Source organism: Eumetopias jubatus, unplaced genomic scaffold (assembly GCF_037043125.1).
Source record: "Eumetopias jubatus isolate StellerSeaLion01/CBP00866 unplaced genomic scaffold, mEumJub1_p1.0 scaffold_9, whole genome shotgun sequence".
Taxonomy (NCBI): Eukaryota; Metazoa; Chordata; class Mammalia; order Carnivora; family Otariidae; genus Eumetopias; species Eumetopias jubatus.
Genome location: NW_028274815.1, coordinates 127,231,152 through 127,244,922, shown reverse-complemented (window position 1 = coordinate 127,244,922; position 13,771 = coordinate 127,231,152). Strand labels below are relative to the sequence as shown.

At 52.4% G+C, this 13,771-nt stretch overlaps 1 protein-coding gene across 2 annotated transcripts in view; it reads right to left on the bottom strand.

The window, feature by feature from the left end:
- Positions 1 to 1,154: 1,154 nt before the first annotated feature.
- EYA2 (EYA transcriptional coactivator and phosphatase 2) overlaps positions 1,155 to 13,771 on the bottom strand; it is a 180,961-nt gene continuing 168,344 nt past the window's right edge. For both annotated transcript variants that reach the window (XM_028122012.2, XM_028122013.2), the window contains 2 exons: positions 8,207 to 8,307; positions 1,155 to 1,235 (listed from right to left, as the gene is read on the bottom strand). In XM_028122012.2, coding sequence (XP_027977813.1) covers positions 1,155 to 1,235; positions 8,207 to 8,307 — 182 coding nt within the window. The remainder of the gene's footprint in view (positions 1,236 to 8,206; positions 8,308 to 13,771) is intronic.

Below are 13,771 nucleotides of genomic sequence, written 5' to 3'. Positions count from 1 at the left end.
ATTCCTTCATCCCTCCATCCACCCACCACCCGTCCATAACCCATCTGCCGTCCATCTGTCTGACCATCCGTCTGTCCGTCCATCCATCCATCCTTCAGCCTTCATTAAGTGCCATATCTGTGTCAGACTATGACGGGTACTGAGTATACAGAATGAGGAAGACACTATCCTTGACCACTGGGAGCTCTGAGTCCTCTAGAATTCAGGCTAAAACACTTACAGACTGTGGACTACTAGCTTCCCTCGGAACCAGCATTGGACGTTTAATCCTCACAAGAGAAAAGTAGTTGACCACCTGGGTAGCTAATTTCAGGACTGGGGGGCAGGTCTGTTTCACCCAAACCTCCTCTGTGGATGGCTGGAAGTCTATTAGTACCTCTAATGGAAGCCTGAAGAGTGGTCATAAAGTAGTGACACCCTACCCCACTTCAAAATGTAAACGTGGTTTTATTTAATGCCTTTTATCTGTCACAAAGTACCGCCGCTTCCCCAGGGTCCCTCTTCCTAGAAAACAAGATGGCAGCATAAGGCACGTGCACTGTCCACATGACGTCAGGTTAGGTCCTTAAAAACAAAAAGAAGCAAGAGTCTTCCCATCAGCCCCGAATCGCCTCCCTCACCAATTGTTCAAAGAATGATTGTCCCCCCAAAGCACAACTTGGAGCAGAGAGTGCTTAAGTGAGAACTGCACCACCCCACATGCCAGGTTAGAAAACCAAACCAAACCAACGACTAAGAAAACCAACGCAGGTACGAGAGCATAATACCGGAGTAATGACATTAGTCCATAAATTAAAAAGGAAAAAAAAAAAAAAAAACAGACAAACCCAAGCCTGTCCCCTCCTCATCACCAGCCCTCCCCCAAATCGGCAATTCCTCGCTTTTGTTCTGTTGAGTCTCGTGGAAAAGGCTGGACTCCGAGCCAGCCCTTTTCTCCAAAGTTAAATATTCCCAAAAGCCACGGTGGGGTACTCTGCGTCTCCGGACCCGCGCTTGGCCTAAAGGGACAGCCGCTGAGATGGTCACCAGGCACGTCCTCTCGGCCGCAGGGACCCTGCCCGGCGTCCAGCATCTGGCGGGGAGGCGGGGAAGGCGAGGGCCTGGGAGGGGGCGGGATGCGCCCGTGACGGCAGGTGGCGAGGCCGTGGCTTCTGCTATAAATACTCGAGCTCCAGCGCGTGCCTCAGCGCCTCCAGGTCGGCGTGGCAGGATATCCGCCAGAAAGGCATGTTGTGCTGGAACACAGAACGGCAGCTGCGCGGTTAGGGCCCCGCCCCCCGCAGCCCCCCCCCTCCCCAGGGTCAGAGCCCGATGCCAAGGCCACCCGAGGTGGCGTGGCCTGTGGGCGTCTCCCGAACCACGGGGCAGACCCCTCCCCACCCCCCACCCCCGGCCAGTGCCCACCGGTCTGGCCGCACCGGGGTCCGTTCCCTCGGAGCCCGGGCCGCCCGGCTCATCCCGAGCAGCCTGGCACACGGTCTGACCCTCCCGCCGTCTCTGGGAAGGTCCTAGGTCCTAGGTCCTAGGTGGCGCGCTGACCCGGAATGAAATCAGGCAGTGAGAAGGCCGTTCCTTCTTAAAATGTTGTCCTCGGTCCTGCTACCTCGAGAAGAAAGTCTCAGCTAGGGGGCTCGTGTGTCTCGCACCCCTCCCTAACGTTTGCTCATCGCCAAATGGACTGACGGAGCCGGTGCCAGCCAGGGTCGGGCCGGCCGGCCTCGGCGGACGGGACGACGTCAGTGTTCTCGCCTGTGAAATGGGCAGCCTATTTGCCGCGCACAGCTGTTGCGGCTCTTGCGGGCGCCCGGCCCGTCCACTCCCGGCTGCTATTACGAGTACGTCTAGGCGCACGAGGACGCAAGGGCGAGGGACACACGGTCGTCGTGCGGGGTGCGTGTGCACGTGTGCAGGGCCGGGGGTGGGGAGAGGCTGGCCAGCGAGTTCCTCGGTGTCACGATGCAGAGTTTGGATTTCACGGTGTCAGCCTGTGACACCCAGTGTCTTAAACAGTAGTCTCTTAAAGCTCCCGTTCCGGAGCCAGCCCCTGTGCTGGTGCTGTGTGCTTCCTAGCTCACTGGACTGTCCAGACAAAAGCACAAGCCCCTTTTTCAAGTGGGCATGAGAGCGAGAAAGAGAACTGATTCAACCAAAGTTAAACTGGCGGCAAGCCTGAACGAACTGCCCTCACGGTCACGGTCACCACATGGTCATTAACATTTGGTGAGAGTGCGTGTTCTGTGCCACACACATGACCTTGTTTAACCTGGTCACTAATGCTCATCAGGGAGGCACTCTGTCTTACTTCACAGATGAGGAGACTGAGCCCCGGAGAGGTGGCTCAGGCTCCAGAGAAGAAAGCTGACTGCACTTTTATCACTGGAAGATTTAGTCATTGGCTGAAGTTGTTGCCTGCCCAGTATCACTCTGTCTTCTTTCTTGCTTCCAGAACTCAGAATTTGGCAGCACTGTGCCCAGACCTAGCGGATGAGCTATGATCATCTAAGCAAGCTGTGACAACCCCAACCCTGTTTGCCAGGGATTTGTCCTGTATCCCCCCCTTTTTTTTTTTTTTAAGTTTTATTTATTTGGAGAGAGAGAGAATGAGTGGGGGACAGAGACAGAGGGAGAGGGAGAAGTAGACTCCTCACTGAGCAGGGAGCCCAATGCAGGGCTTGATCCCAGGACCCTGAGATCATGACCTGAGCTGAAGGCAGACACTTAACTGACTGAGCCACCCAGGCGCCCCAGGTCTTGTATTCCTCTTGACTTGTGACCCACTGAAGCCAATGAGGAAGGTGGTGAGGGGCTTCTGGGAAAGGTTTTCCTCCAGGATTAGACGGAGGCACCTGAGGAGAGAAGGCCTTCCTCCTTACTTTCCCTTCCTATTTGGATGCTGTCATGTTAGCATGTGATGCCTGGAGCTGTGGCAGCCATTTTCAGATCATGAGGCAACAACTCAGAAAACGCCAAAGATGGTTAGAAGGGTAGAGCAAAATGACAGAAAGGGATGCTTGGTGAATTTCTGACCCATGGCAACAACCTAGGGCACAACTGTTTCTAATCTTATAAGGTGAGCAAGTGTTTAACACCATTACATAGGCTTTCTGCTACCTGCAGCTAAAAGATAGCCTCCACAGGACAGTCATTGGCCTTAAATTATTTATTAAGTGAACAGATGGTGCTTGATGAACATTTGGATGCCTGGAGTTCTGCCCTGTGAGGTTCCATGTCCACAGGCTAGAAACTATACAGGCATCCTTTTGGCTCCTGGAACACATCAGATCCTTTCCTGCCTCTGGGAGCCCTGCACTTATCACTCTGCCATCTCTTTATATAATAGCCCCCAAAGATGTCCAACTGATCCCTAGGACCTGTGAATAAAGAGATTTTGTGGGCGTGATTAAGTGCAGGATCTTGAGATGGGGAGATGATTCAGAGGGCTGGGACTGTGTCTGATGGTTCACTGCCATGCGCTCCGTGGGCCCTCCTCAGCTGACACACATAGGGTCCCCACTGGAGTCACAGAGAAGGCATCCACAGGCACAAAATGAACAAGATGGTTTTGTGTTTGTGGTGAGCACTTGTTTAACCTGTGGAAACAAGTGGTACAGGCGGACTGAGGTGTGTGAAATGGGCAGCCTATTTGCCGCCCACAGGGAGGGAGGGCCGAAAGCAGAAACAGAACAGGGAGGCAGGGCCGAAAGCAGCTGGGGGAGGGTGTCTATTCTGATAGCTGGGGTCAGGGAAGGCCTCTCTAGGGGGTGACAGTTAAGCAGCCCGCAGAGGGCAAGAAGGAGGTGCAAACCTGTGGGGGGAGGTAGTCGAGGCAGAAGACAAAGCAGGTGCAAAGGCCCTGAAGACAGTTCGAGCTTGGAATGTCACGTTCACTGCTGCATAGCATGGCTCCTGGCACACAGTAGGTGCTCAAGAAACACACCGGGAAGGAATGAAGAGGAAGGGAGAGGGGACAAGGAGGAAGGCGGGCTTCTCAAAGTTCTCAGCGAACACCTCTTTTTCTCTCTTGCTCAGAGGAAGCAGCGTACTATCCATCGTGGGCAACGGATGCCATTTCTTTAATGCCTTCCAGGTCCCCCCGCCCCCCCCCCCTCCTCACCGCAGCCAAGCCTTCCTTTCTCTGCAAAGATGGATTTTGGTTCCTGCCCGGCCAATCCTGCCCCCTTTTAAAGAATGTAATTCATTTTTCTGGGAGGTGAGAGCAAAGGTGGGAGAGACTGTCTCAGCCATCTCCATCCCAGGCCTAGAGCACAGGTGGATTTATCACTTGTGGAGAGGTGGAGACAAATGACCCACTAAAACGGAGATATTAACAACACTGTCAGCCCCAGCAGTCCAAGCCCCTTGTCCTGTCGCCGTATTTCATGCTGCTCAGGTGTCCAGCAGCCTGGGTTAATGACTCCCATCCATCAGGCCAGGGGAGCGGCTGGTGCACAGCGCTCCTCGCTAATGGGCTGGGGCTGCTGCTTCAGTCGCAGAGGTTTTTAGGGGAGCTCAGTGGATGGGGGTGTTTGCGCCCTGGTCTTCCTTGGTAGAAGACCCCAGCTCAGGGTGAGGACAGAGTGTTTGAAACTCCTAGGTCCACCTCCTTCCTGCTTGGTGTTTGGAGCAAAACACACCTTAGTCTGCCTGTACCAGCTGTGTGACCTGAGGTATGTTACTTAACCTCCCTGAGTCTCAAATACAACCTCCGTAAAATGAAGCAAATGACACCCCATCTGCAGGGGGGTTGGAGGATTCAATGACAGGAGGATGCCAGTAATCAAGAGGAGGGGTACGGGTGTGCGATTAGGTCGGGCACCCCTGGGTGCCAGTGACAGCCCTGCCCCAGGTTAGCTGTGAGGGAGACTGCCAGCACCCCCCCCCCAGCAGCCCCCATTTTTCTTAGCTGGGTACGTGGTGGCTCAGAAGGGCGACATCTGCGAGCTAGAGATGCACAGGGTGTGACCACGTGACCCAGGTCTGGCCGCTGGGGTGCGAGCAGCAGTGCGGTCCACCTGTGTCCCCTGGGCCGTTATAGCGATGGGGAAGCCTACCCCTTTCCCTTGCCAGGGCCCGCCGTCCAGACAGCGGGGGTGGAGGGGACGGTGGCGAGAGAGCAGCCCCGGGCCGGCAGAGCAACAAGATGGAGGGGGCCTGGGTCCCCGGCGCTGGCGCAGCCGGGCCTGAAGCCCGCGGTGTGTTACAGGGGAGTGGCCGCTCTCTCCGCTGTCCTAACGACTGCTGAGCGTCTCTGGCTTCCCCAACCCCACTGCACAGAACCTGGGCGGTAGTGGCCCAGCTGAGACCCTCCCGCCCCCGCCCGAGACCATCCTCTCCACCCCTCTGCCGGTCTCGGTCATGTGCGTCTCCCATGGGCTCTGAGCCAACGAGCGATTTGGGTGAGCTTTCACCTCATGTGCAGATCAGCATTCATCTTTTCTTTCCCTGCTGGTTCTGAATTTCTAACGGTCGTATTCTCCCTCCTGCCCCGCCCCACTGTCCGGGGAGTGATACCAGAGGCTCCACACGCCCTCGGCAAGGTCCCTCCGCTCAGCCCGAGGCGCATCTGCGCGGCGGCTGGTCCAGCTTAGGAAGCGCTGCTCAGAAAGCGGGCACCACCTGCTGAAGGCCACACAGCCCAAAGGGCAGAGCTAGGACTTAGGGTAAAATGTGCGCCCCTGGCCGCATCGTTCTGTGGGAGCAGGGCTCGCGGTAGGGTGAGGCCGGGGAGGTGCCTGGTCCGGTACAGGAAGGAGAGCCCAGACTAGCTGTACTCAAAGGAGGAAAAGCCTGCCCCTCTAGGGGTCACTGTGGAAATTTCTAGAGCTGTGAATTTCGACTTCTAATGATTTAGGGGCAGGTGCCGGTGGGGTCCTGCCTCATCTCACGCACCTGGGACCTGACTGGTTTTCAAACGTCCTGTCAGATAGTCCAGTAAGTACAAACCTGTACGTAGTAATCTGAGCCTGGACTCTTAACACTGTACCTGTTACACAGAAATCAAATCTTGTCCATGCTTTTAATAAAACCTTCATTTCTAGGAGTGCAACTGCTGTGTACAGCAATGGAAGTCTGTGACTTGTTTTATTCAGGATCTCTCTAGGAGCTGCTTAGCAGTCTGGAGAAATCAGCCGCAGCCCCTCACCTGGCTCCTGAATGGCCAAGGCTGTGCACCTGTGTCCCTGTCACGGCCACGGCACGCGTGGGTATAAGCCCTGGGATTTTGTGCCTGAACATTTACGTGTGGAAGCGCAGGCTACTGTGAGTGTAAATAACTTTCCCTTTCTCTCTCTTTGGTAACACCATTAGATCTTGACCTTTCAGCCATTATGGTTATAGTGCTCATGACCATTAGTATTTCATTTCAGGAGAGTAAAGGGGTCATTTCCAAACATTTACTATGCTGCCCTGACAAACTCCCAACGGCAAGAAGGTGGGAACAGGTCAGTGGCAGCTCCGCCGAGGTCCCTGTCCCTGTCTGGGAGAGGGCCGGAGGGCTGGTGAGGGGCCAGGGGCCGCAGGCCTACGCTGCTTCTCCAGTCCAACCGTGCTCGAAGCAGAGCTTTATTTTGATCGCTGTCCCATGTTGAGGGCAGAGTTCTGCGTTAGCACTCAGCTTGGCCGGGCCGGGCGGGGGGGGGGGGCTCTAGAGGCCCTGGCAGGGGCTAGTCTCATCACCCAGACCGTGCTCTTGACCTGGCACGGTGCTTCTGGGGCACCAGTAATTTGTGGTAATTCCTGTGATTCATGCTATTGCCTCGACCAGTCCTTGTGTATCACCTCTATTACAATTATTTACTTAATATTTTTCTCGCTAAATCAATTCATTTTTAAAGTTAAATATGCTTTAAAAAGAAGTGCTCAGGTTCCTCCTGGGCCTCCCCTCCTGGGCACTCTCCACTGCCGGGCCCGCCACGGTGGCCGTGCTGGCTCCGTGCGGGAAGCTCCAGCCTCCAGACCTTGGGATCTCTTGGTTCCTCTCTGGGACTGCCTTCCCTCTGACATCTGCTTGGCTCACTGCCTCTCTCCTCCTCTCTTTGCGCAGATGTCACCGGGCAGCGAGGCCTGCCTTGACCACTGTGCACACCGGCAGCCAGCCCCGCCCCCACAGTCCCTGCTTTATTTTTCTCCAAAGCTCTGGTCACCACCTCACACACGTTACACTCCTGTGTCTCCTGCCTGCCCCAGGCTGGAGCTGAGTGAGGGCGAGAGCCTGTCCCTTCTGCTCACGGCAGGCTCCCCAGCACCTGCCACAGTCACTGGCACGCAGCAGCCGCACGGCTAACGGAGCTCACCCACTAGCCGCGGTGTTTGCGTCTAAGCGCCCGGTCGCCGAGGCCCCCAACAGAGTATGGACAGCTCGGGGAGGGAGCTGCAGGCAGGCCTGTGTCTCTGGAAGACCAGAGTGGTACCTGAGCAGGGAATTCTTCCCTCTGAAGTGTTGCTGGAGCCTGGGGGAGGGGAAGGGGAGGAACCTCGCAGGGGGCAAGGCCTTCTAGCTCCGCCCCCAGGGCCATCTCCTGGGACCCTCTTTTTCAGCTTTGTCCGCTGAGACTCTGAACATTTCTGCATTTCCCTGGAATTTGCTGCTGGGGAGGGAAGGGGGAAACCAGGTCCTCCCGATTAAGCTCTGTGACATTAACAGCCCACTTCCCAGGCCTCTGGGTCGGGGGGGGGGGGGTGGCAGGCTCTCTGGGATGCTGTTGACAGGTCCAGACCCAGCACTGGGGCAGCTGTTCCTTTTCCAAGAGCAGAGCTGGGGCCACCAGAACCTCCTGCCTCTCTCCTCATGGGCCCAAGATCACAAATGTAGGATTTTCTTTCTCATTAGCTTAATGCTGTCTTTATTAACTGGGAAGGGTTCCTGGAACATATGATCAGTAAGTATGGAATAAAGCGCACACGTGCACCAGCCCCCCACCAGCCTGCCTGACAGAGTGTCTCCGGGCTCCCGAGCAGTTGTCCTAGAAAAAATCCAGGGCTACGAGGGGCGGCAGCCAAAGGCACCGAGGGGGATTTGCAGAAGGAAATTACTCAGGATGCTTCTGCGACTGCAAATGGGAAGGGACCAGGGAGCTAAGAGCCTGGGAAGGAAGGGACCCAGCCAGCGCCGGGGTGGGGGCGGTGGGGGAAATCCTCGTAAAGAGCCCAGGAGACCCACGAGCCTGTCTCAAGAGGAGAAGCGGAGTCTGAGAGGTGGACAGAGTACCTTCTTTGCTCCCTGCTCTTCTTCCACGCCGTCACCGATCACGATGTAGACGGCTTTTCTGCCGAATCGTTGCATTATCCTCTCGAAACAGCTCTCCTTCCCTGCACACGCAAGAACGGGAGAAAGAAAAGACGGCTGCTGAGCACCCAGGATTGCGGGGACTCCTAACCCGAACCAAGTGCTTGCTGGGAGCAGCCTCCTCCTGAGGGCCAAGCACTGATCGGCTCGTCCTCAGCAGTGTGCACACTGTCACCATCCCCACGTGAGTGGTGACAGCATGAGGGCACAGAGGGGCTCAATGGCTTGCCCAGAGTGACACAGAAGAGGGCGTGCAGAGGCTTGAAGCGGGCTCTGGAGTCGACACCGCTGGCTGGCGCAGGGGCGCCAGACCCACTTCACAGCGGAGGGCACCAGGTGACATGACTTAGGAGGGAGAGGCGCCAGGATTCCCACGTCCACAGGTGGCAGCCTGGTGACAGACTTGGCCCTCAGGTTGACTCCCCTGCCCAGTTTTTTTCTTGCTACCCGTTGATGACCACCCCTTCATATTTGCCTCCTTCCCAGGTGTGCGGACAGCTGAATAAATCCAGACACACTGGATTCAGATCTTAGCTCCTCCCAACGGTGTCAGTGAGTGTAGTAACAAAAAGGAAAACAGCAGTGCTAAAAATAGTGGTCCCTCTCTGACTTTACGGTCTGCTAGGTGCTCTGCTAAGCGTTTCGCTCACATCGGGATTTCTCAGCCTCGGCGTTACTGGCTGGCGCGTGGGGCAGGATGAGGCTTTGCTGAGGGGGCTGCCCTGTTCGTGGGGGATGTTTGGGGGCATCCTTGGTCTCCACCCAGGAGATGCCTGGAGCACCTCCTCCAGTTGAAAAAACAATGTCTCCAGATGTTGCCAGATATCTCCTGGGAGGCAAAATGCTTCCCCACTCTGTTGGGGAACACTGAGTTAGGTTATTCATTTACTGTTGTCACGGCAATCCTTATGAAATGGCAATTAATAGAATTCCCATTTTAGAGATAAACTGAGGCTGGTGGAGGGCCCCGAAGAGAAGCAGAGGAAGAGTATCAATAGTAGTTACAATAACACAGCTCTTATTTTTGAGCACTTGTGCTCTGCTGGGAACATGCACTATTCCCTTGTGTCAGATGTTTAGGGGGATTCTGATCATCCATTTTGACAGACTGAGAAGCCGAGGCAGAGAGGTCACTTACCTGGGGCGCCCGGCTAGCAAGTGCAGAGTCGGGATTCGAACCTAGGCTGCCCAAGTTGCTTGAGCTCTGAGCTACTCTCTTCTGCTGCTCTAGGCAGCAGAGCTGTCAGAGCTGTGAATCGTAACTGTCTTCTGAGGTAGAATTACGTTACACTTTGCAACGCCTTTCACTACAGCAGGTGGAGTCTACGCCCCACCCCACGGATATTGGGTTGACCGTATGACTTGCTTTGACCACTACCGGAGTGCTAGGGACCTGACACGGGAAGTGTGTGTGGCTGGTGTGGCTTGGCTCCCTTCACTTCTGCCATCTGTCAGGAGAATGGGCCCAACGGCCGCAGTGAGTGAGGGTCCCGTGGTGAGAGGATATACGGAACAGAGCAGAACCCGGAGGCGATCCCAGCGGAGTTACTGCCGATTCCCCAAACGTGTGAGTGAGAAACACCGTAAGCCTCTGAGGTGTGTTATGCAGCCCTATCGGAGTAGAAACCTGACCATTGAAAAAAAAATGCTTTTTAAGTTAAAACAGGGAGCTGGAGGCCAAATTTCTATGCAGTCTCAACTCTGATTACCCTCAGTGTGTTGACCTTCAGTCTCCCCAAATGGGAAGGAAGTCGCTCTAACATGTCCCTGATGGCATTTGATTCTTCTTACATAGAAACAGAATCAATGGGCTGAATGGAAATTCTAGATGTGCCTGGGTTATGGATGCCTTTCTTGCAAACTCTACAGAAAAAAGTGCTGTTAAATGCAACTTTGCTTTAAAACTTTTATCATAGGACTGAATGGAGTTTTTCATGTGTTCATGTTCATTGTGAGTTTTCCATACTCATCTGGCCACTGACTGGATCCTTTGTTCATGAGTCAGGTCTTGAGACATGCCCTCCTGGACCAGAGTTTCTCAAACATTCCAGAACTACCCTCACCATTGTGACCAAATCTGGGAACTCCTGTTATGTAATCTTAAAAAAAAAAAAAAAAATCAACTCCCACTTCTATTTTTACTGAAATGAATTCATTTAAATACAGAATAGAATCACTGTATTCAAAATCACACCAGATTGGGAGTCCAGGATGGCGGAGGAGTAGGAGACCTGGATTTCCTCTGGTCCCAGAAATTCAGCTGGATAGGGATCAAACCATTCTGAACACCTACGAACTCAACAGGAGATCGAAGGGAAGAATAGCAACAACTCTCTGAACAGAAAAGCGACCACTTTCTGGAAGGTAGGACGTGCGGAGAAGTGAACCCGAGGCGATATTCGGGAGGATAGACGGCGGGGGAGGGGGCCTCCGCCGGCCACTTCTGGCAAGTGCTAGAGTCGCGGAGCACAAAATCGGAACTTTTAGAAGTCGGCTCCACTGAGGGACATCACTCCAGTGGCTAAGCGGGGGGTAGAACCCTCGCAGGACAGTGTGGTCTCAGGACCCTCGGGGTCACAGAAAGACCAGGGGTGCCTGAGTGTGGCAGAGCTCCCAGGTATCGGAGCAGGGAAGCCGGCTGCAGAGACGGAGCCGAGGAGCGGGCTCTCAGCTCGGGGTTGCCATAAACTGCGATCCGCGGCCCAGTCAGGCCACTGCTCCTCCCGCAGGGACCCAACAAGCGGCAGATCCGGGGAGACTCCCCTCCCTCCCCCGGGAGGAGCGGCGCAGGAGCGCACCGCAGGGATCTGCTGGGTTTGGAGACTCCACACGGGGTCGGGTGCCAGAGATAGAAATGCTCAGTCACAGGCCGGGTGAGCACGGAGTGCGGCCAGACACCGGGGACACGAGAGTGACTGCTTTTCTCTGGGGGCGCACTGAGGAGCGGGCCCCGAGTTCTCGGCTCCTCCGGGCGGAGATTGGGAGGCCACCATTTTCACTCTCGTCCTCCAAAGCGGCACGGAGAGCTTGCAGGGAACAAAAGCTCCCGAGAGCAAACGCGAGCAGCTTGCTTAGCCCGGACCGACAAGGGCGGGGCAATTCCGCCTCCGGCAAAGACATTTGGGAACCACGGCAACAGGCCCCTCCCCCAGAAGATCAGCACGTACAGCCCCCAAGCCAAGACCAAGTTTACCGATCAAGGAGAATGGGAGAACTCCAGCGCTAGGGGAATACTGCACATAGAATTCATGGCTTTTTTCCCATAATTCTTTAGTCTTTCAAAGTTAATTTAATTTTTTTTTTAAAAATTTTTTCTTTCCTTTTCCAACCAACTTATTAATTCCTTTTTAAAAATCTTTTTTAATTTTCATTCTTACAGTCATATTCTAATCCCTTCATTGTATTTAAAATTTTGGGATGCAGTTTCTTCTAACAGACCAAAATATACCCCAAATCTACTGTATGGCTCTGTTCTATTCACCAGCCTGATCATAGTCTTTTTTTTCTTTTCCCTCCAGTTTCAGGTCTCTTCTGATTTGTTTAGTGTATATTTCTCTGGGGTCGTTGTTGCCCTTTTAGCATTTTGTTCTTTCGTTCATCTATTCTTCTCTGGACAAAATGACAAGATGGAAAAACTCACCTCAAAAAAAAGAACGAGAGGCAGTACTGACTGGCAGGGACCTAATCAATATGGACATTAGTACGATGTTGGAACTAGAGTTCAGAATAACGATTATAAAGATACTAGCTGGGCCTGAAAAAAGCATAGAAGACGCTAGAGAATCCCTTTCTGGAGAAATAAAATCTAACCAAGTTGAAATCAAAAAGGCTATTTAATGAGGTGCAATAAAAAAGGGAGCCTCTGACTGCTAGGATAAATGAGGCAGAAGAGAGAATTAGTGATATAGAAGACCAAATGATGGAGAACAAAGAAGCTGAGAAAAAGAGGTAAACAATATGGGATCATGAGGGGAGAATTCGAGTGGTAAGTGATATAAAGTGAAACAATATTAGAATAATTGGGATCCCAGAAGAAAGGGAGAGAGGGGCAGAAGGTATATTGGAGCAAATTCTAGTGGAGAACTTCCCTAATTTGGGGACGGAAACAGGCTCAAACTCTAGGAGGCACAGAGAACCCCCCTCAAAATCAAAAATAGGTCAACACCCCAACATCTAATAGTAAAACTTAAAAATCTCAGCGACAAAGAGAAAATCCTGAAAGCAGCTCAGGACAAGAGGTCTGTAAACTACAGTGGCAGCAGACCTATCCAGAGAGACCTGGCAGGCCAGAAAGGACTGGCATGATATATTCAGGGTACTAAATGAGAAAAATATGCAGCCAAGAATACTTTATCCAGCTAGGCTGTCATTGAAAATAGAAAAGAGTGATAAAAAGCTTCCAGGACAAACAAACTAAAAGAATCTATGATCACCAAACTAGCCCTACAAGAAATATTGAAAGGGGTCCTCTAAGCAAAGAGAGAGCCCAAAAGTAACATAGACCAGAAAGGAACACAGACAATATACAGTAACGGTCACCTTACAGGCAATACAATGGCACTAAATTCATATCTTTCAATAGTTACCCTGAAGGTAAATGGGCTAAATGCCCCAATCAAAAGACACAGGCTATCAGATTGGATAAAAGAGCAAGACCCATCGATATGCTGTCTGCAAGAGGCTCATTTTAGACCCAAAGACACCTCCAGATTTAAAGTGAGGGGGTGGAAAACCATTTACTATGCTAATGGACATCAAAAGAAGGCTATCAGACAAATTAGATTTTAAACCTAAGATTGTAATAAGAGATGAGGAAGGTCACTATATCATACCTAAAGGGTCTATCCAATGAGAAGATCTAACAGTTGTAAATATTTATGCCAACATGGGAGCAGCCAATTATATAAGCCAATTAATAACAAAATCAAAGAAACACATCGACAATAATACAATAATAGTAGGGGACTTTAACACCCCCTTCACTGAAATGGACAGATCATCTAAGCAAAAGATCAACAAGGAAATAAGGGCTTTAAATGACACACTGGACCAGATGGACTTCACAGATATATTCAGAACATTCCATCCCAAAGAAACAGAATACACCTTCTTCTCTAGTGCACATGGAGCATTCTCCAAAATAGATTACACATCCTGGGTCATAAATCAGGTCTCAACTGGTACCAAAAGATTGGGATCATTCCCTGCATATTTTCAGACCACAGTGCTTTGAAACTTGAACTCAATCACAAGAGGAAAGTTGGAAAGAACTCAAATACATGGAGGCTAAAGAGCATCCTACTAAAGAATGAGTGGGTCAACCAGGAAATTAAAGAATTAAAAAAAAATCATGGAAACAAATGAAAACACAACTGTTCAAAATCTTTGGGATGAAGCAAAGGCGGTCCTAAGAGGGAAGTATATAGAAATACAAGCCTTTCTCAAGAAACAAGAAAGGTCTCCAATACACAACCTAACCCAACACCT